The sequence below is a fragment of the Aulonocara sp. 'chitande type north' Nkhata Bay genome, linkage group LG4, assembly GCF_057382095.1.
Source record: "Aulonocara sp. 'chitande type north' Nkhata Bay isolate Kocher_YH1m ecotype deep benthic linkage group LG4, A_spYH_male_GT1.1, whole genome shotgun sequence".
NCBI classification, from domain to species: Eukaryota; Metazoa; Chordata; class Actinopteri; order Cichliformes; family Cichlidae; genus Aulonocara; species Aulonocara sp. 'chitande type north' Nkhata Bay.
In genome coordinates this window covers 7,686,945-7,704,749 of record NC_141347.1, presented here as the reverse complement: position 1 = coordinate 7,704,749, position 17,805 = coordinate 7,686,945, and the positions used below count along the sequence as shown (strand labels likewise).

The 17,805-nt window shown below is 46.0% G+C and overlaps 1 protein-coding gene across 2 annotated transcripts in view; it reads right to left on the bottom strand.

Moving 5' to 3' along the window:
• The window catches only part of abcc1 (ATP binding cassette subfamily C member 1 (ABCC1 blood group)), a 31,351-nt gene extending 14,050 nt beyond the window's left edge, over positions 1-17,301 (bottom strand). For both annotated transcript variants that reach the window (XM_086288204.1, XM_086288205.1), the window contains exons 1-20: positions 17,168-17,301; positions 14,358-14,534; positions 13,384-13,509; positions 13,080-13,217; positions 12,826-12,951; positions 12,166-12,227; positions 11,779-11,910; positions 11,466-11,693; positions 9,952-10,129; positions 9,649-9,810; positions 9,242-9,334; positions 8,006-8,209; positions 7,711-7,857; positions 5,558-5,645; positions 5,380-5,449; positions 4,502-4,628; positions 2,665-2,841; positions 1,881-2,048; positions 217-391; positions 5-65 (exon numbers count right to left, since the gene is read on the bottom strand). In XM_086288204.1, the coding sequence (XP_086144330.1) occupies positions 5-65; positions 217-391; positions 1,881-2,048; positions 2,665-2,841; positions 4,502-4,628; positions 5,380-5,449; positions 5,558-5,645; positions 7,711-7,857; positions 8,006-8,209; positions 9,242-9,334; positions 9,649-9,810; positions 9,952-10,129; positions 11,466-11,693; positions 11,779-11,910; positions 12,166-12,227; positions 12,826-12,951; positions 13,080-13,217; positions 13,384-13,509; positions 14,358-14,534; positions 17,168-17,215 (2,687 nt within the window). In that variant the 5' untranslated portion in view covers positions 17,216-17,301. The remainder of the gene's footprint in view (positions 1-4; positions 66-216; positions 392-1,880; positions 2,049-2,664; positions 2,842-4,501; positions 4,629-5,379; positions 5,450-5,557; positions 5,646-7,710; positions 7,858-8,005; positions 8,210-9,241; positions 9,335-9,648; positions 9,811-9,951; positions 10,130-11,465; positions 11,694-11,778; positions 11,911-12,165; positions 12,228-12,825; positions 12,952-13,079; positions 13,218-13,383; positions 13,510-14,357; positions 14,535-17,167) is intronic.
• Positions 17,302-17,805: the final 504 nt, after the last annotated feature.

The window sequence follows — 17,805 nt, the reverse complement described above, 5'->3', positions numbered from 1 at the left end:
TCACCCAGCAAAAGTGGGCACGCTGCCGTTCTCCAGTCGTTGGATGCTGCTGTTTGGCACGGGCTCTAAATGGAGGAAGGAAATTTAAAACGTGAAGTCGATCTGAGAAGACCAGCTGCAGTATGATAAAATAATGATCAGACTTCATCTTAACAGAACTACTACTCCAAACACTGCACGGTGCTACGCTACACAGCAGCACGACACACTCCTCACCACTGTTATCAGCTTTGTCGACTGCAGCGTAAGTTCGCAGGAACTCTGCAAAGGCTCCCTCTGTGGCCATGAGGTGCTGGTACGAGCCCACCTCTGAGATCTCGCCCTTCATCATGACCAGGATCAAGTCAGCTTGGGGCAGGTAGCTCAAGCCGTGGGTGACCAGCACACGAGTCTGTACATGGCTACACAGAGTTAGTAAACTTGCTCTAAAAGCATCTATGCTGCTGAGAGACAATTTCAACAACTAAAACAACTTTACATTTGGATTTGGATCATCTTATGTTGTTTGGATAATTTCATACAATCTACAGTACTGTGCACAAGCCTGAAACCACCACAGTCTCTTAGGTTTTACCTGTAAGAAGCCAGAGGAGTTGTTTTTTTTTTACACAATCTTTTTGGGGCCTTTTTTGATAGCAGAGTGAAACAGGGGGAGAGAGAGTGAAAGGCCCCACATGGTCGCCTTTGGGTCAGCTTTTACAACAAGGTCAGTGTTATTCACAGACAGCTGTAGACGTTCCCAAACATTTTCTGGAGACATTTTTTAAACACTGATCTACGAATCATTCAAGACTAAAATGCACATAAACTCAAGGGATGAACAGAGGCTGCTCAGTGAGCAGAAAAACAGTTTGGGACCAAGAAGGTTGACTTCAGCCCAGAACTTATCTCTGGATGCTGTGCAGTGTCTTTAACAAAGAATTACGGCTGACACAGCAAAAGAACAGTAAGGATAAGAAATGTGAGAACAGGCTGATTTACTGCTCACTGAAGCCAACATCCAAAGAGCTTTGGACTGGCAACTTTTAGTCCTGGGAACTAAAAGAGTTTACGCTGTGTAGAAGAACAAGACTCGTCCTACACACTTTCACATTCAGTTTCAATAAAGTGCTGCAAACATTTCCAAGTTCCTAGAAAATATAAAGGAAAGACGGGCGGCTCAAGAATTTTGCACAGTCCCGTACGAGCAAAGTACCAATGCTGTGAGGGACACACAGGATCCCAGTCATGATCCTGGGTATATGTATATTAGAGGTAGGAATCACCATACAACGCACGATACGATATTATTGCAATTTTTAAAAATATTTTGCGATATTCAGATTCTGTCCATAAAGTTAAACTTTATCAATATTCATTTTATCTAATATCAAAGTCTCACACTCAGTCTTTCTCTCATTTCAGTTTTATTGTTGACAAACTGAACGGTTTGTATTACAGTCTAGTCCAACTTAACTGAATGCAACCATCTGGTACAATTACAGCTATTCTGAACTATGCAATATGAAAACTATGCAGCCCCTTCAGCAACTGAAGAATTTGAAAGTAAATTAAAACAAAACATAATTTTACATTAAATAAAAAAGTTTTAAACGTAATTAAAATAAAACATGTCTTAAATGAAAATAAGTAAACTGTCATGTTTATTGCTGCCAAAAACAAGTTAAACACATTTGGACAGTGTCAGGATTGTTGCTCAGAAAAAGGATCAACATGCTCTGAAGTCAGAGTTCCAGTGCACGAAAAAATTGTTTGTAACAAAATATCGATTTCTGCCGTCCCTGTGTCGATACATTATTAGCAAACAAAATATCACGATACTACACAGTATCGATTTTTCCCCCACCCCTAATGTATATGACTCCATCACACACACACACCTTGTCCTTCAGCAGTCCCTGTGGGCCGATGACTTGATCAAAGATGTGTTTCCCTACGTGAGCATCGACAGCAGACAGCGGGTCATCCAGCAGGTAGACGGTACGATCACAGTAGACGGCCCTGGCCAGGCTCACCCGCTGCTTCTGACCTCCTGACAGGTTCACTCCCTGCAGACAGACGGTCAGAGGCAGACAGTATAGCAGGCTAGCTCATCATTGTAGAAATGCTGCCGGTGTCATCAAACAGCAACAAAAGACTCAGTGACACACCAACAAGTCTGTCCAAACTACTGTCTGTGGTCTCGCTCAGTAACCAGACACCGGTTCCCTGTGAATTCCTGGGGGTCACATCCTCATCAAAGCTTTATCGGGCATCTCCTCGAAATACCTGTTGAGTCTTTGCTAATCGTACGGTCATGATCTCACTAACATGTAACACACTGACTGAGGCCTGCAGTGTGACATGTAGCTCTTGGGTTTTCCTTTTGCCATTGCACCGTCTGACCACGATAACAAGTTCCTGGGATGTGCACTCCTGGGGAGACTGATGGCCTCGGGTGTTCAGGTGTGGTTTAATACAATACTACAAACCGACACAACACATGCTCAGTTAACTGCAGAAAACTGCATTTAAATAGCAACACTCGGCTTTTACTCACCTCTTAATAAGTAAGACGATGTTTTCATAGGACTGCAGAGCGAAAACTGTTTTACGTTCTCCGAGGCCAACTTGTTTTGTGTCGACATTAATTTACACACAAAGACGTGTACTATGGGCTCATACCTTCTCTCCTATCTCAGTGTCATCTCCTGCAGGAAGTATGTCAAGGTCAGGCTGAAGGGCACATGCCTCCACCACATGCTGATACCAGGACTGTCTCCTCTCTTGACCAAAGATTATGTTGTCTTTTAAAGAGGAATTCTGGATCCAGGCCTGCTGGGGAACGTATGCCACAGAACCCTGCAGGGACACAGGCACACCTTACACTCATTGGACATTTAATTAAACATTAAGACTGCCTGTTATTTATTATCTATTTAGTCATAATCGCACTCAAAGAATGCAGGCGCTACTAAAGTGGCCACTGCCATGTCCTTTATTTTATTTATTCAATACGCTGCTGTGAAAAAGACTTTCATTGTAATTGTGCATCCTTCCATCACTTATCAAAGGTGCTGGTGCTTTTGTGCACGATCAAATATTCTGTGCTGGCTGTCTGTGTGGGCCCTCAGGCAGCGGGGGCCCTCAGGCAGCGGGGGCCCTCAGGCAGCGGGGGCCCTCAGGCAGCGGGGGCCCTCAGGCAGCGGGGGCCCTCAGGCAGCGGGTTCATGGCAGTCTGAGGAGCTCAGAAATGAAGCGACTCGACTTCTTTGAGTTTCATAAGGATGTTTCACCTCTCATCCAAGAGGCTTCTTCAGCCTCTCAGAAAATTCAGGAGAAATTTCTCAAAGCACAACATCCCAGTGCTCTTCAGACCCAGTCCCGTCCCCAGACCCAACCACACCCCCCTGACAAGCCACGCCCCCTGGGGAATCCTAAGGGGGAAAAAAACAAACAAACTTCCAAACACAAGCTTAACATCATAGTTAATGCTGTACAGTGCAGCAGGTAGTCCTCGGGCCTCTGTACTGGAGAAACCAAACAGCCACTCAATACACACACGGTGCAAAACTGAAGAGCCACCTGGACAGCTCTACATCTGCAAGGTCAAAGGTCACTCTTTCAAGAATGCCAATGTTCACATTTTAGACAGATGGTTTAAAAGGAGAGTAAAAGAGGATATCCATGTCCACTGTAAATGACCATTGTTGAACAGAGGGCGGGGCTTATGACTAGGGATGGGTATCGTTTAGGTTTTACCCGATACCGGTGCCAAACCGATACTTAAAGAATGAAGAACACAAACTTTGTCCAAAAACCTCTCATGTTTAACTGTTTTCCACTTTTTCTTTGGTCATTTTAGCCTTTTTGGCCAGGGTGAAGGGAGCATCTGCCATCAAACAAGAAGACAGCCGCATGTAGCTATGATGATGTTTGCTAGTTCACCTTACATGCATCATCAGATTTGAGGTGTTACCTCCTTTGACAGTATCACAGTATCAGCTTAAAGCACTTGTTGCTGCTGAGTTTGCATCTTTTGCTGTGAAGTACAGCCAGACTTTTTGCCTTGGGCATTTTTAATCTGTAGCTCTGCTCTAAAAGAACGTACGTACCTGGCCCCGCCTACTATCCTCGGAAACATAAAATGATTGGCTAGAATCCAAAGTGTATCACAGCTCAGGAAAAAAAAGCACCGAAATGTGCGCTGCTTTTCGGTCTGGTTACTACCGTTTATGTCAGAACTGGTGCCATCATGGCACCGGACACCGGTACCCATCCCTAGTTATGACACCAGCTGTCTGCCATCTACACTGCAGTTTCCAGGCATATACCACACTAGATTCCCATCTAACAAATGCTGACATCAGCATAAAACCTACTGGATGACTGAAGTATAAAGAAACAGGTATTGGAGCAGCACTGCCATGGAAATCTAATGGGAAAAGCAGCAGACAGTGAGGTGTGTGTGTGTGTGTGTGTGTGTGTGTGTGTGTGTGTGTGTGTGTGTGTGTGTGTTCACCTTAACAGTGACAGATCCTTCAAGTTTGTCCATCTCTCCAAGAAGTGCCGAGAGCAGCGAGGACTTTCCCGAGCCCACGTGTCCCACCACAGCCACCAGAGAGCCTTCTGGGATATTTATATTCAGCCTGAACAGAGAGAGTCGTACAGTTCAACTGTATGTAAGCAGCATGTTCAGTATTAATGAGTCTTTACAGAACTGATTAAGGACAGTCTGTTTTTCCAAGCTTATAAATATTTAAATTGAGGTAAACCAGTGGCTGCTGGGAGGTCCAGCTGGGTGACTCACACATTACTTCACTTTGTCATACAGGGATGTGCTAGTGTACAAGCAAAACGTAACCACAGAGCCAGCAGACACAGACACACACAGACACACAGAGACAGACACACACACACACACACACACACAGACACACAGAGACAGACACACACACACACACAGACACACACAGACACAGACACACACACAGACACAGACACACACACAGACACACACAGACACAGACACACACACAGACACAGACACACACACAGACACACACAGACACAGACACACACACACACACAGACACACACACACAGAGACACACACACACAGAGACACACACACATACACACACACACAGAGACACACACACACACACACACAGACACACACACACACACAGACACACACAGACACACACACACACACACACAGACACACACAGACACACACACACACACAGACACACACACACACACACACACACACACACACACACACACAGACACACACACACACAGACACACACACACAGACACACACACACACACACACAGACACACAGACACACACACACAGACACACACACACACACAGACACACACACACACCTCTTGAGTGTTGGTGATTCGGTTCTGGACCAGGTGAAAGCCCCGTCGGTCACAGAGATGCTGTGCTGGGCTGAACAGAGAGGAGAACAATGACTAGTTTGACCTGCTGTGTGTATGAAAGCGCACACGGCTGTGTCTCTGGATTCGAGCATATGGTACTACAGGAAAGGGGACTCACAGCCTTCTGCTGCTTTGTGCTCCACGCTGTCCAACTGCAGCTCCTCGTGTGACAGAAACACCCAGAGTCGCTTCAGGGACACGCTGGCCTGAGGACGGACAGGGTGGGAAGCTGTCAGAGTGCAAAGGTGCTGCAGACTGCTGCTTAGTACAACTAACACAGAGGGAAAAAGGCCCCAAACCACAATTTATATTCATGTGAATATAATATTCATGATTGGATTTTGTGGGAGAGTGAGGAGAGGGAAAGTCCACAGCTCCCTAAATATAAAAGCCAGGTTCCAGTGTAACAGCCCGTAACACTTAAGGTATAATGTGTCATGTGTAAACTGGGAGCCAGTGCAAAGTCTATCTCATCATTTGGATCAAATCATGGAGTCGTATTTAAATTATGTGCAGGAACAGCGAGATGTGACGCTAACACGTCATCATATCATGGACACTGTGCTCTGCCCCTGGGCTTTGGTTTGTGCACATGGTGCTGGGCGGAGCAGCCTCCTCACACTGGGCAGGCTCACGGACAGGTGTTACAGGGGAGGGGTTTGTACTGTACAATATAAAGCGCCTTGAGGCGACTGCTGTTGAGATTTGGAGCCATATAAATAAAATTGAATGGACCTGTGAGCTGGATGTTGATGTGCAGAGTCTACATTAATGATCTCAGCATTCACCTCAGTTCTCCTCAACACGTCCCCCACGAGCTGATAGGCCCTGGATGAACTGTACATCATTGTCATTGGCTTAGAGAACTCTAAACCCAGAGGTATGAAAATGCTACCAGCGTGTCACAAACCCTCCCCACCCTGTCTTTGGGGAGGAAGACCACGCTTCCACACTGCTGCTGCCTGACTCAAGACTCAAACAGAAAGGAAAAAAAGCCGTTTTCAGGTTCAGGAACAGGAAACTGAAGCTGAGGAGGTCTTACAGGACAGGTCTTAGACATCTACTGGAAACCCTGGGTAAATGGTGGCAGGTGTGCTAACCTCTGCCTAAACTCCGACAACTCTGAAGTTTAAAAAGCAGCCAGGTATGACCTCTGGTTCCATGGGAAAGCCCAGGAGGAACTACGAGGATAAAGTGGAGTCCAGCTTCTATGACCCCAAGCAGCTCTGCTGCATCCCTGACTATGAAAGGAAAACAGTGTTCAGATGAGCTATGCTAAGGAAGACGTTTCATGCCTGGAGAGGGCAGTCAGGCTGCTGATGGGACATTATCCTTTGAAAAGGTCAACCCACACAAAGCTCCCGGACCAGTCGGCATTCCAGGTGGTGTTCTCAGAGCATGTGCTCCACCATCTTCAACCTCTGAAGCAGCCACAGGAAATCAACAGTTTCATGTTGCACCAACGCCTGACCCCTCCTCTCATTGGCCTATAGAAGGAAGAGAGCCACACACGCTGCCCTCACCCACCTGGAACAGGGGAGCACATATTGTGACCTCCACCATCAGTCCTTTGAAACTCTGACCTTTGGACGTCCATCAGCACTTCCTGACAAACAGGAACCAGTTAGAGAGCTGGAAAACACACTTCCTCCACTGTCATGACAAACACGGGACCATGCAGAGCTGAGAGCTCAGTCGCCCTCTGTGCTGCTTAGCTAGTCGTGACTGTGTCAAAGCTTTAATATCCATGTTATATTCTTACATACACTAAACAGCATTACTGACTACAACAGCATCATGTTTGTTTTAGTGTAGCAAGCTACAACGTAGCATTACAACCAAACCACACCTGGAAACCCAGTCAAGCGTTCGTGTTAGCAGGCTGCAGACTGGGCGGAATGGTTGTAAACCAGTTGTTTATGTCACTGCAAACCTGATATGGTTGCCCCGTAAACCGCTTCACTTTTGTACAGTAGGAGGAAGCAGAGCCACATGGTCACCTTCCTGGGTCTCCTTACCTGGATTACATCCATCAAAACATCCTTGTGATGGTTGGTACTACACGCCCCACACTCAACAGCTTTTAATGCAACAACAAAAACATCCAAGCTTTTACTTAAGGTCCTTAAGCTCATGTATACCAGTCCTACCATCCCAGTTTGAGCACTGGCACAGACTGGTATCCATCTAACGTTTTGGTAAACCTGAAGCTTTCTTTGTGGGTTTCTTTGTGACGGGATGAGTGTGCGAAGAAGACGGAGGGACACGCACCTGCACCATGCTACTGATGACCATCGGCAGCATGTTGAGAGGAAAACGCAGGATGTTGAAGAGCGCCAGCGACACAAAGGCCTTCTGGGCGTCCAGCACGTTTCGTTCATCAATCAGCACGTACACAGCGAAGGTTGACAGGGCCACCTGTGCAGTGATGCAAAAGACATGGCAAAGAGAATTTCATTAATGACAGCAAAGTGCTGTGTTTGGTTTAACTGATCTGCAGCTGCTCTTTGGATGTGTGTAATGTTTGTCCACTGTGGTGTGTCGCTCTCTTCCCCGTCAGACTTACAAGGAATGGTGCACAGACCCAGGTGAAGGTGGACACCGCCCCCAGGTAGGCAGCCTTTTTCAGGACACGCAGCTCACTTTCACGAATGTCTGACACCTTTCCTTTGAAGGCCAGCTCCCAGGCGTACAGCTTCAGCACTTTGATGCCATTCAGCATCTCATTCATCAGCTTAATGCGATTGTCTTTACTCTTCATCTGAGCCACCTGCAACAAACACACAACACTGTGCTACAAACAGCTACCAGCTAACAACGTGTGTGTGTGTATAAATGAAAATAATCACTGTACTTGCTGTCACTCGACACGTTATCACACACTCTTTAACAGAAATGAACTGGCATTGACATGGTGACCACCCAGAGCAAACTGTGCATCGACACAGTGCTTCACAGATTTGAGGCCCGTCATCTACCGCAGTGTTTCCCAACCACTGGGCCGTGGCATGTAGGTGTGCCGTGGAGGTTATCTGGTTCCACCTGATTGGTGCTCTAAGCGACGGCGTGAGTAACGGGCAGAACAATGACGTTCTCTTCCACTAGAGGGCAGTACAACCACCTGCTCTAATAAATGTGTTGCCAACCGGCAGTAAAAACAGAAGAAGACGAAGAAGAACTTAAATAACAGTCATGCTGTGAGACGATGTTTAAAAAGAAAGTGTTCAGTCTGACCTGGTCCTGGAGAAAACTCGACCCAGATGAAGGCCCTAGCATGAGTAGTGGTCAGAAGGAAGCAACAAAGGTATACTGGGACAAACCGAGCCAGTTCTGCTATACCTGGTGGAAGAATGATCCGTATGGTTTTTGACATTTTTGCTGCGGGATTTTTCTAATGTGAAATATGAACCGTGCCTCTAAAGCCTGGGAAACACTGAAATGTATAATTCTATCAAATGTATGTATTGGGAACTTATTTACTGGAAAATGTGGTAATTCCAGTAAAGCCTGACATGGATGTGTACATGTGGCGCCTAGAGCCTATCCTAGCGTTCCCAGGCGAGATGCCCCCTGGAGCCGCTCCCAGTCTGTCATGGGGCTAACACAAAGACTTTCACACATACGTCCAATGATGCATGAAGCAGGAGCACCGTGCATGGGGAACATGTAAGCTGCACACAGAAAGGCCGCCACATGGCTGAAGGATTGAAAGCCAGCCATAGTTATAATAACAGTAGAACACGAAAATGTAAGGAAGGTGTATACGGGTGTAGGATGTGGGGATAATAATACTAATACCCACCTGGTAAGCTTTGGTTTTCATTGCAATTACAGCATTAACAGGAACCATGAGGACCATCACAGCCACTCCAGCCAGCACAGACGGACCCAGGTTCTGCACACACGACAACAAACTGCTTCAGTGCAAGCCTGTGGGGCATTATTCACACTAGTGGAACCATCCTTCCACAAGCAGAGCGGCACTTTAAAAACAGATTTGTTGCACTTTAGAAAAGGAGAAACCAGCTGTAACTGACAAGCATTACATTAAACATCATCTGGAACAATCAGGCTTCCGCAGCTGCCCGAGCCTCATGAGCTGAGCCGACACACAATAGTACGTTTATTTTCTTTATATTGAAAGTATGTAAGCAGCACTAAACATTTGATTTTAAAAATATATTTAACGTTTAGTTTACTTAACCTGACCTGCCAAAGAAAGTAGAGGGCCAGGACCACCTGCAGAGGAGCAGACCATATCATGTTGATGTATGTGATGAGATCCATGAAGCGCTGCGCGTCCACTGACATCAGGTTGACGATTTCTCCCACTGTAGAGGTTCGCCGTGCCGCGCTGCTGATGACCAAGGCCTGAGGAGCAGATGAAGCGATGAGATACAGGCTTTTCAGCAACCAGTGATGGACAGAATAACAGTCAGATGGTTACATTTATCAACCTTCATCACGAAGAATCTAAATCGCTCTGAAGAAGCACTTGTGTTTGTCCGTTACCTTCCTATAGACGGCTCCAATGACTGCAGTGCGTAAGCGCATGCCTGACACAAAGCATACATGAAAGTACTTCTGCAGGATGAGTGACTGCACGGAGGTGCAGACGAAGAGCAGAGCAGCGTAGAAGTAGCCCTGCCAGGAGGGGGCGCTGGAGTCATTGACAAACTGGATAAGCAGTCTACAGAGAAAGAGGAAACAAAGGAACATTAAGCACCCTGCCCCTCGGTCCTTATTGAAACTGCATCGTGTACTCGTGTAGCAGAAAAACACGGAGCAGCCCAAAGCAACACGTCGCACTGTCACCACAACCTTCACACTTAGAGTCATCATGTAATCAAATCCATTTATTTTTACAGCACTTTTCACAGGATAAAACCACAAAGTGCTTCACAGTAATATAAAACAGAAATACATAAAATAATCAAACACACAGCACAAATCTAATTAAAAGCTAATCTAAATAAATGAGTCTTAAGCTGCTTTTTAAAAGAATAAATACAGTCAAGTCAAAGTAAAGATGGAGGGAGAGCACTCCACAGCCTGGGGGCCACCGCTCTAAACATCTGTCTCCTCTGGTCTTAAAACGAGTTCGTGGGACTACCAACAGCCTTTGATGAGAAGATCTCAGGCTGCGAGAGGGAGCGTGGGGCTCTAAAAGATCAGAAATGTAAGCAGGGGCATCACAAGTCAAAGCTTTAAAAGTCAGTACCAAGATTTTAAAATGAATTCTGAAGTGTACTGGAAGCCAGTGTAATGAGCGTAACACTGGTGTAACGTGCTCTCTTTTTGGTGTCTTAGTTAAAAGCCTTGCAGCAGCATTCTGGACTAACTGGAGACGCTCAAGATTCCTTTTGCTCAAACACAGAAAAAGGCTGTTACAATAATCTAAGCGAGAAGAAATTAAAGCATGAATAACCTTTTCTAACTCAGACAGCAAAGTTCGCAGTTTGGAGATGTTTCTTAGCTGAAAAAGGCAGCTCCTAATTAACTGTGAGCGTGTTGTTGTAGGGACATGGCAGAACCAAAGATCACACCGAGGTACCTGAGGCTCAGCTGAACAGATGAGCCGAGAGAACCAAGATGCTGTTTGATTAGAGATATCTGGTTGTCGGGGGCAATAATTTAATGAAATGTTGGTCTTTCACCAGCTGGTTCACATTTGCAGCTCTTAGATTTTGTGTTCAGTTCAGAGCACCCAGCCTTCTTAGGGTAACTGAGTGGGTGCTCCACAGGGGGACCTGACGGTGAGACCTGGAGGTGGAGTCCTATCAGCTTTGGGTAGCCCATTGATGGGTACGGAGCGCCAAGCGGAGCTCGACTTGGCGCTGAGCAAAAACTTGTGTGGGAGGAGTTTGTTGAGGCACAGCAGTCCTGGCAGAGATATATTTAGTGCAACAGATGGGCTCTGATGTGTTTGAACAATTAAAGTTCTAGAGCATGATAAATGCACGATGCAACTTCAGACAGATCAACGACTCAATGTCATCTTATCAAAGGGTCTACAGTTTCCTCACCGCAGGATCTCAGGGCCAACAAACATTAGGATGTCCTGGATTAATTTATAGATGCAGGAGATGAAGAAGTAGGGCCCAAACGTGAGGCACAAGGCCCACAGCAGTGAGGGCTCTTTATTTTTCTTTCGAGGTCTCAGAATCAAGATCTCAGACTCTTCCACAGCTTGGCGCTGAGGGTTTTCACTGTGGGGCACTCGCTTGGACGAGTACAGCATTTTCTCCTCTGACCTGTGAAGAGAAAGCAGAGTTAACCTGGCTGGATGTTTCCTGAACAATCTGCATTTGTATAAAGAAGTTTGATCCCTTTCCTGACCTTTTACATTTTTGGCACTGTGTGTTCCAGCGTTTGACCAACTGTGGGACGACTCTGTGGGAGCAGTCCTCAGCGTTCAAAGACCACAGGTCCTTCTCCTCCAGTGGGCGCCTGTAGCCTGTCATCATCATTCTGGTGGAGAGGTTAGGACAGGTAGGAGGATAAAACAAAACATGTAGAAGCTCAATGCGCAGTAACGTTTCCAGAAAGCCCCAAAGGACCATGTAGAAACCAGAAGTTTCAACACAGAAGACGTCAGCCTTGTCTTAAATATCAATAACAAGCTCCTTCTTTAGAGATGATACCGACCAATGTGAGATTTTGTTCATCAGCTTTATTACACAGAAATAAGAGCACGTTCACCGGAGTGGAACGGCGTGTTCCTACCTGGTGATCCACCAGAAGGTTATTCTGGAGAGGAAAGATGCTCCAGGCTCAGGGCACGGATTCTGCAGACAAACATCGAGCAGTTAAACACAATGATTTCCACGGCTCAGAAGACGCAGCAATGCTTTCACTGTACTACCAAAAGTATTCGTCTTTCTCCCTCCACACATCGCATTCCCGATCCGTAGGTTTAATGTGATGTCGGCCCACCATTAGCAGCTCTAACAGCTTCAACCCTTCTGGGCAGACTCAAGTGTTAGGAGTGTTTATGGGAATCTTTGACCGTCGTTCCTGAAGGTCAGACACTGACGATGGATGAGAAGGTCCGGCTCACAGTCTCTGCTAACTCATCCCAGAGGGCTTCTGCTGGGTTGAGGTGGGACTCTGAGTTTGGTGTGGAAGAACCTGACAGGCCTGCACACTGGTCTTTATGGACCGGTGCACAGTCACGCTGGAACAGGAAGGGGCCATCCCCGAACTGTTCCCACAAAGTTGGGAGCATCAAAATGTGCAAACTGTCGTGGCTTCCTGAAGCATTAAGAGTTCCAGGAACAAAGGCCGAGCTGATTTGGAGGGGTAAGCGAATACTTATGGCAATACAGTAATCTGAGTATAAATGAGTGACAAGGGAAGAAAGAGAGATTCGTCAGGCAGCCTCACAGAGTCTTTAACTTCCCGGGAAAAGAGGGGTGGCTGGTCGGTCAGGCTGGACAGGAACAGAGCAATCAGCAGCAGAGCATAGTAGATGTAGAAGGTGGTGTACCTCCACACACACACTGTCTGAGGCTGCACAACAAGAGCATGTTTTTAATCAAACAACCTTATTTTGTTTATTTACTGCAACATCAGTTCGATTAGTAACCAGTTATTTCTCATCATGTAAGTAAAGTGAGTCCTGCTCAGTGAGCACTAACCTGCTCCAAGGCCTGGAAGACCTTTGACCTGAAGGTGACAGTGGCACACAGCAGTGCCAGCAGCCAGTAGATCAGCATCACCCCCGATGACTGAGCCCCCTTCATCCGCTCATAGTGGATTAACATGACAGCCAACAGCTGCGGCACAAGCACATATTTTATATACTAAAAGAAATGGTCCATTTAGTTTTTACAGCATATATTAAAGAGTCAAGTGACAAAAGAAAGACTACCCTAAATAACAAAATACATGTAAGCTTTTCTCAGCTCCGTAAAGAGACGGTAGAGACAGCTGGACGCTCACCATGGTGAGGCCCAGTAAGGTCGGACTGACGAGGCGGACAGGTGCTGGGCTGCTCACATGACTCCTTTCCCAGAAAGAATAAAAGACATCTGACCAGCAGATAATCCAAAGTAAAAAGCCAACAGCCTGTGGAAACAGATGAAATCGCTCCTGGATTCGTTGGTAAATACATTTGGTATTTAGTTTATAGACATATGACTGACATCTCCCACAGTTACTGTAGTGACAAGTGGAACCAACCAATGAAACTACAAACACACTGTTCAGTCACTGTAATTAAAACAGCTAGATTAGATTAAACTGTGATCCTTGATAATGTCATCTTTGGGTAGCAGAACATCAAATGTTTAAACTGTGAAAACACGCAATTAAAAAATAGATAATGTCATTATGACTGTGATAGCAGCAATATAACGTGGTACTAATATCATAGAGCTGTAGGAACATTTGGTACCAGTCAGGTTAACTGGTAACAGGCCAGTAACACGACTGTCCCCAGCCTTCCTCCTGGTTAGGACAGGCCCAGAACCCTGGACTATGAGCGGCCCACGAGGCATTCAGATACCAGGACCCCCTCACCTGCCTCTGCTCTGAGTCCCTCCTGAATGACTGAATTCAAAAGTCCAGCAACAGGCCTCAGCTCCCAGACGACTGCGGACTATTTTTAAGAGAGGGAATCCCACACAGCGGGAAACATGGACGTTTTTAAGAGATGCGTTACTTCCAAAAAAATTCAAAATGACCTTGTTGTTTTTTAATTGGACCTTTTCCTCAGTTTAAACATTTGTTTTTCTGAATAAATGAATAAAATGATTTCATTCAGTTTTCCACAACATCCCATTTTCTTGAAGTTGGAATTGCATCATGACTCGAATCTTCAAACATTTGTGTTTGAACGAGTTTCTGCTTTGCTCCACTGACAGAACAGATGAGTGCAGTGATGAAAACTACTACAGCGGGCTCCCATAACTCACAGTTTTGGCTTTGTTGAGGTGAGTCATACATATATATCCATGGTCATGGGTATGGAGGTAGACGAGGTAAAAGGGTGCACATATCCAAAGGTAGAAGCATGGCAGCCACACCAAGACAGTGTTCTGGAAACACTGGGTGAAGTCGGGATTATCGGTGTACCATGTACGGTTCCAATCCTGGAAAAGGAACAGTAAGGCTGAAGACATCTAACAACAGCAGGAAAAGACACTCCTGACACACATTACTTATGTGTGGCCTGGAGTTATTCATATAGCTTTCTTGTCTTATTTAGATCAACAATGTTGCATTTTACTGCTACATGCAGCTGCAAAAATGAAAATGAAAAGAAGACCTAATCACAGTATAGGACAGGTGTCCAACTCCAGGCCTCGAGGGCCGGTGTCCTGCAGGTTTTAGATGTGTCCTTGATCCAACACAGCTGATTTAAATGGATAAATGACCTCCTCAACATGTCCTGAAGTTCTCCAGAGGCCTGCTAATGAACTCATCATGTGATTCAGGTGTGTTGACCTAAAATCTGATCTAAAACCTGCAGGACACCGGCCCTCGAGGCCTGGAGTTGCCCACCCCTGCTATAAGACAAACTCAGTTAAACAGACAATAACAAGGCAACTCCCAAAAAGGTTTTGTAGGTGGTGGACACAGACCACGGCCCTCTTCTCAGCAGACGGGACTGATTTTCCTCCATTTTTATTACCAGATGACACCTACAGCCCAATGACATGTATTCCAGCTCATCCAGGATGGCATCTGTATGCGCCACTGCAAGAACGTTTGCTGCATCTCAAAACTGTAGAGATGCTAGGATAAGGTCTAATGAACTCGAAGAGCTGGAGAGAGATGCAGAGGAGCAGGAAGTATAAAAAGCACGTCTGTGGCCACCACCAGTGACCCTTCCCTTTTGAGGCTAACTTGTCATTACTCTCTAGTGGACTTATGACTCTGGTTTGGACCAAAGCAAATCAAAGTGAGAATATGTTGTGAAATGGATTCACAACAGTAGATAATAGAGTTTATATTATACTTTAATGATGGAGTGCTATTTTCAGTGTCCCTACCTGGAGGCAGTAATGCTAAATGGACTGCTTCTGATATCGACCCAGAGCTTTTCCACTCTGAGCACTCAAAGCTTTACACTTTCACCCAATCACACCAGCACTAGTTTTTAGTGCTATCTAACTAACATTCATACACACTCACACTCCGACGGATGCGTCGGAGAGCAACCTGCAACATGCAGAATGAAGCAGACTGGGATCAAACCACTAACCTTCCAGTTGGTAGATGACCTGCTCTACTACCTGCTACAGCCGATATCAATCCCTCCCTGTTATGTGACAGGAGCCTGACGTAAAAGGTTCGGCAAACAGTGAGAGATGGCAACCAGTGTTGTGATACCCATTACCTGACTGCAGTTTCAAAGTATGGTGACTTCATGTCCCGAGCAAACAAAAGAAACCATGACCTACGTACCAGCTGCTGCCAAGTCCCATGGCAAAAATATAGCCTACCAAAGTCATCAGCTGTGAAATATTAATAAACAGCAACTTTTTATTTTTGTTATTTCAACTAAACATAATCCTCAGTTTGATCACACCAGTCACAAACACATACCTGAAACTAATAAAGGATGGAGACAGATCGAATGTGCTCAAGTTACTAATTACAGCCAATCATTATCTGATAATACACCAATTCACTGTAAAATCATAACGGTTGTTATATGCACAGCTATTCCCCCTCAGAAACCTTCCTGTTCTGTAGGATGTGTTTGGTAGACGCACCATGGTTGCTGTTGTCGGTGCCTGAGCTACCAGTCAAGCTACGTGATGGATGCTTGTTTTGGTTGAGTTTAAGTTTCTCAGTTAATGTCATCTCAGAGTAGCGGTGCATGAGATGAGCCCTCCTGGCCGTAGTATTCCCACAGCATTTTATTTTATTGAACAAAATACTGATACTTGGTGTTTCTGTATCTGCTGTATCAGCCCCCACCCCCGGGGTACACTCCATCCTGTGGTGTTACTGTGAGCAGCGCTCAGGACGAGCTTCCATGTTGTGGAGGGAATCAGTTTGATGATGTCACACTTGTACTTGAATTCTTCATGATCCGAGTTGCTCGCCCTGTTAGCTAGTTCAGGTGAGTGTGTGCTGTTAGCACCTACTACATGCCTGCTGGTGTGTGAGGTCCTACCCAGCTCCATGTGCCTGGGGCTCATCCCTGGACCTGTGCTAACTGCTTTGCTACATCGATCCTGGGCCACCTCTTATACTGCCTTGCACACTCTTTGGGCACTGGCTGCTTTTTCACTGCAGTCCTGGTTCCAGAACCAGCTTCAGGTCAGACCCTTAGGTCCTTCATTACCGGCAGGCTCTGACATGTCCTCAATAATGGTTTTAAGCACACTACCACAGTGCCACGCGTGGGAGAGAGACCACAGGACACTTCATAACATTCGCACTGTGACGTTTGAGTGTGTACTGGGACTGATGACAACGAGTTCCTACAGACCAGGACACGAGAGGGAACAACACAAACACGAGCTCGGTGAACACTTGTTCCACTGCGAACCTTCCATGTTCAGATCAGAGAACATGTGAAACGGCCAACGGAGGCTCAACGATCAGCTGTAACGATGACTTCTAATAAGAGAAGCGCGTCCGACGTGACTAAATAACACGCAACCTGCCGTGGCTTACTATTAGCACGTACCGGGCACCGGCAGCCAACGCCAGCTACGAGAGTTTAAAGCTAGAGGAAAAGACACGGAGTCTGTGACAGGTAACTCACCCACAGGGGATCGGACCTGTCCACGCTACAGAACTGATCAAACCCCATTCGCTGCGAAGCATTAGAAAAGCCGGGGCTGCGAGCTCAGCTTGTTTTGTAACGCCTGTTAAGACGAAGCGGAAGGTTGTTCTTCTTCTTCTTCGGTAATTCAGACACTCGGCCCAAACGTCTACACTGCCACCTACAGCTTCTGTAACGTTATGGCTAACTACACTACGCCATTTGTGCGGTGGGATTGCTGCTGCGATAGTTACAGGAAAAGAACAGGCCGTGTGACTCGTGTCATTACATAGAGCAGACAGTTTGGTACTGTGGAGTGCAAGCAGGTGTGCCTAATAAAGACTTTACGACCCAGATGTGTGTTTGTGCTCCCAAAACTGTATATTCACAGCAAGAAAGACAGAAAAGGTCATCATTAAAACGATCCCATGTTACACCAGCTGTGTCTGTGAATGTGTCTTAGAAATCACTTTGAGTACTCATCTGACGAATATCACTTCATTCACATTTCTAATGTAGCCGGGTGGAAAATGGGAGAGAAATGTTTATCTTTTCCTTTCCACTAGTGGGTGATGTTTTAAGCATTTTCTCTGGTTGTAGTAGAGAGTGGCTGGTTTTCTAATGTTAAGACAGTACCT